The sequence below is a fragment of the Octopus bimaculoides genome, chromosome 20 (genome assembly GCF_001194135.2).
Source record: "Octopus bimaculoides isolate UCB-OBI-ISO-001 chromosome 20, ASM119413v2, whole genome shotgun sequence".
In the NCBI taxonomy this organism is placed as follows: Eukaryota; Metazoa; Mollusca; class Cephalopoda; order Octopoda; family Octopodidae; genus Octopus; species Octopus bimaculoides.
In genome coordinates this window covers 45140793-45143537 of record NC_069000.1, presented here as the reverse complement: position 1 = coordinate 45143537, position 2745 = coordinate 45140793, and the positions used below count along the sequence as shown (strand labels likewise).

The following is a 2745-nucleotide window of genomic DNA, read 5'->3' as shown; positions in this document are numbered from 1 at the left end:
GAGAGAGAGAGAGAGAGAGAGAGAGAGAGAGAGAGAGAGTGAGTGAGTGAGCTAATGTACGGCACGAACATTTGATTGTATATGTGTGCGTGAGTGGGGGTGCATGTGTGGATGTCTGCGTGTGCATGTGTGGGGGTGCGTGTATAGGGGTGTCTGTGTATGCGTGTGTGTGTGTATGGGTGTGTGTGTACGTGTGTGTGTGTGCATGTGTGTGTGTATGCGTGTGCATATGTGTGTGTGCGTATGTGTGTGCGTATGTGTGTGTGCGTATGTGTGTGTAGGTAGGTGTGTGTGCACAACACTTTTCCAAAAATAGTCTGATTTACTCACAATATTTGAAGAGAGATTTGCTTAAAACAAAATTTATTAATTCTGTAAAAAAGAAATCTTAGAAAGAACTAGATGACACGAAGATTTTGGAAGCAAGTTTTCGTATTGCGTGTTTCCCTTCTTAGATTTTTATATGATTAGCAATTGATCTTTTAAGACTATATACATATAGTTAAGTAGGTAGGTAGTTAGGTAGGTAGGTAGTAGGTAGGTAGGTAGTAGGTAGGTAGGTAGGTAGGTAGGTAGGTAGGTAGGTAGAGAGTGATAGGTAGATAAAAAGATAACTAGAGAGAGGGAGAGGGAGAGAGAGAGAGAGAGAGACACGGACAGAGACAGACAGACAGACACTCTAAATTCTCGTTATAATATATTTGTAAAAAGTTCACTGCATTCATCGTCGGTGATCAAAGCCAGTCCAATATTTACGTAAATACAATTCTATTGACACTGACGAATTTGAAGTTGGCATTGATGAAATTGGAAGCTCAAAATGTCGAATTTCAATTGGAGGAACTGTGTATATATACACAACGTTAAAATTACATAACATTATTTCAGTTGATTTCTCTGAGTTCTAACTCTGCCGAGGTCGACTTTGCCTTTCATCCTTTCGAGGTCGATAAAGTGAGTATCATTGAAACACTGGGGGTCGATGTAATCAACTATCCTCCTCCCCCAACATTTCAGGCCTTGTGTCTATAGTAGAAAGGATTATTTCAGTTGTTGTTGTTGTTTTTTTTTTTTTTTTTTTTTTTTTTTTTTTTTTTTTTTTGTTTTTTTTGTTTTTGTTTTTTTCTGAAGGCGGTGAGCTGGCAGAATTGTTAGCACGCCGGAAAAATTGCTTAGAAGCATTTCGTCCGTTTTTCCCTTTCGGATACGATGAAATAAGAACCAGTCAAATACTGTGGGCGATATAATCGATATAATCGATATAATCGATTAGCCCCCTCCCCGCAAAACACTGCTCGCTTTGTGCCAAAAATCGAAGCCATTTAGTCGATGTATAAAACGATGATGAAATCAGTTGTCACTTACCTAATAACGGTTGGGTAAGCTTCGACAGTGATTAGTGTTAATAGCGACAGTGCTGTGGCCACACCCATCTTGCTGAAGGCAGCCAGGGCAGTCATCATGTAAGGATATTTATGGAGATCGCCCATCATATGTAAAATTAGCACACAGAACATGCTGAAACCTGATGATACAGCGTAGAGGAACATACACCATCGTCTACCTATACTGCAAAAGACAGAAGATTTGACTGGACCAAACAATCAGTTATCAGACACAAAACTTTCCCACTTTCGTTTTCCAATCTTAATCTAACGATACATAGAAACCCAACACTGCCCCTTATTGCTCCCTATAAAACCCGGCAGCCAAGCTATTATTCATATTCCATTAGGGTCTTAAACACCCTCATGAAATGGCGGAAACGATACTCATGTGAACATCAGTATTGAATTATTGAAATGAACGGAAGAAAAAGAGGAACCAGTTGAAATGTCGCCGATGTCTACTTCTTTCCCTTGTTTGTGTTCGTTAGTTCTGTTTCTATATTACATATTCTATAATGCATCTAAGGTTGTTACAGGCATCTACAACTCAACTGTAGATATACATGCACACACACACACACACACACACACACACACATATATATATATATATATATATATATATATATATATAGAGAGAGAGAGAGTTTTAGGGAAAAAAAACCAAGTTTCATGAACTCATCGATGAAAATCCACTATTACATATAGAAAAATTAATAATTAAAAGCACAATAAATGAGTATAATATAATACAAAGTAAATATCATAAGATAAAGATAATATATATATATAAAGATATATATATATTGATAATGTATATATATATATATTGATAATGTGGGCGTGTGTGTGAGGGAGAGAGAGTGTTTGGAGCCGAACTTCAACAAGATTGATGTCAGGTGATAGGTGCTTTTTCGTTCAAGAAATTTTTCCACTAGTTTAAAAGTTGTTGTTTCAGCTAGCCCAACAATTCACACCTAAGCTAAACGACTAAGGAATGTATGCATACACACACACACACACACACACACACACACACACACACACACGCACATACGCACACGTAAGCGTGCGGGTGTGTACGTGTGTGAGTGTGTGTGTGTGTGTGTGTGTGTGTGTGTGTGTGTGTGTGCGTGCGTCTGTTTTATCAAAAAGAATGAATGTGACAATAGATTTTATGTCCCTCGACTTCAATATGGCAGAGTGACATTCAGTTATCGAGAACTGTGTTTTTCCCATGAGCGTGTAACCGAAGAGCCTCTGGAATGGGCGTGTGTGTGTATGTGTGTGTGTATGCTCGATGCGCATACGTATACATACGTGCATATATATATATATATATATATATATATATATA

At 38.0% G+C, this 2745-nt stretch overlaps 1 protein-coding gene across 2 annotated transcripts in view; it reads right to left on the bottom strand.

Moving 5' to 3' along the window:
* Positions 1-1128: 1128 nt before the first annotated feature.
* LOC106870239 (organic cation transporter protein) overlaps positions 1129-2745 on the bottom strand; it is a 71468-nt gene continuing 69851 nt past the window's right edge. The window contains exon 7 of one of the 2 annotated variants that reach the window (XM_014916259.2): positions 1129-1569. In XM_014916259.2, the coding sequence (XP_014771745.1) occupies positions 1362-1569 (208 nt within the window). In that variant the 3' untranslated portion in view covers positions 1129-1361. The remainder of the gene's footprint in view (positions 1570-2745) is intronic. The other variant, XM_014916268.2, reaches the window with a different exon arrangement.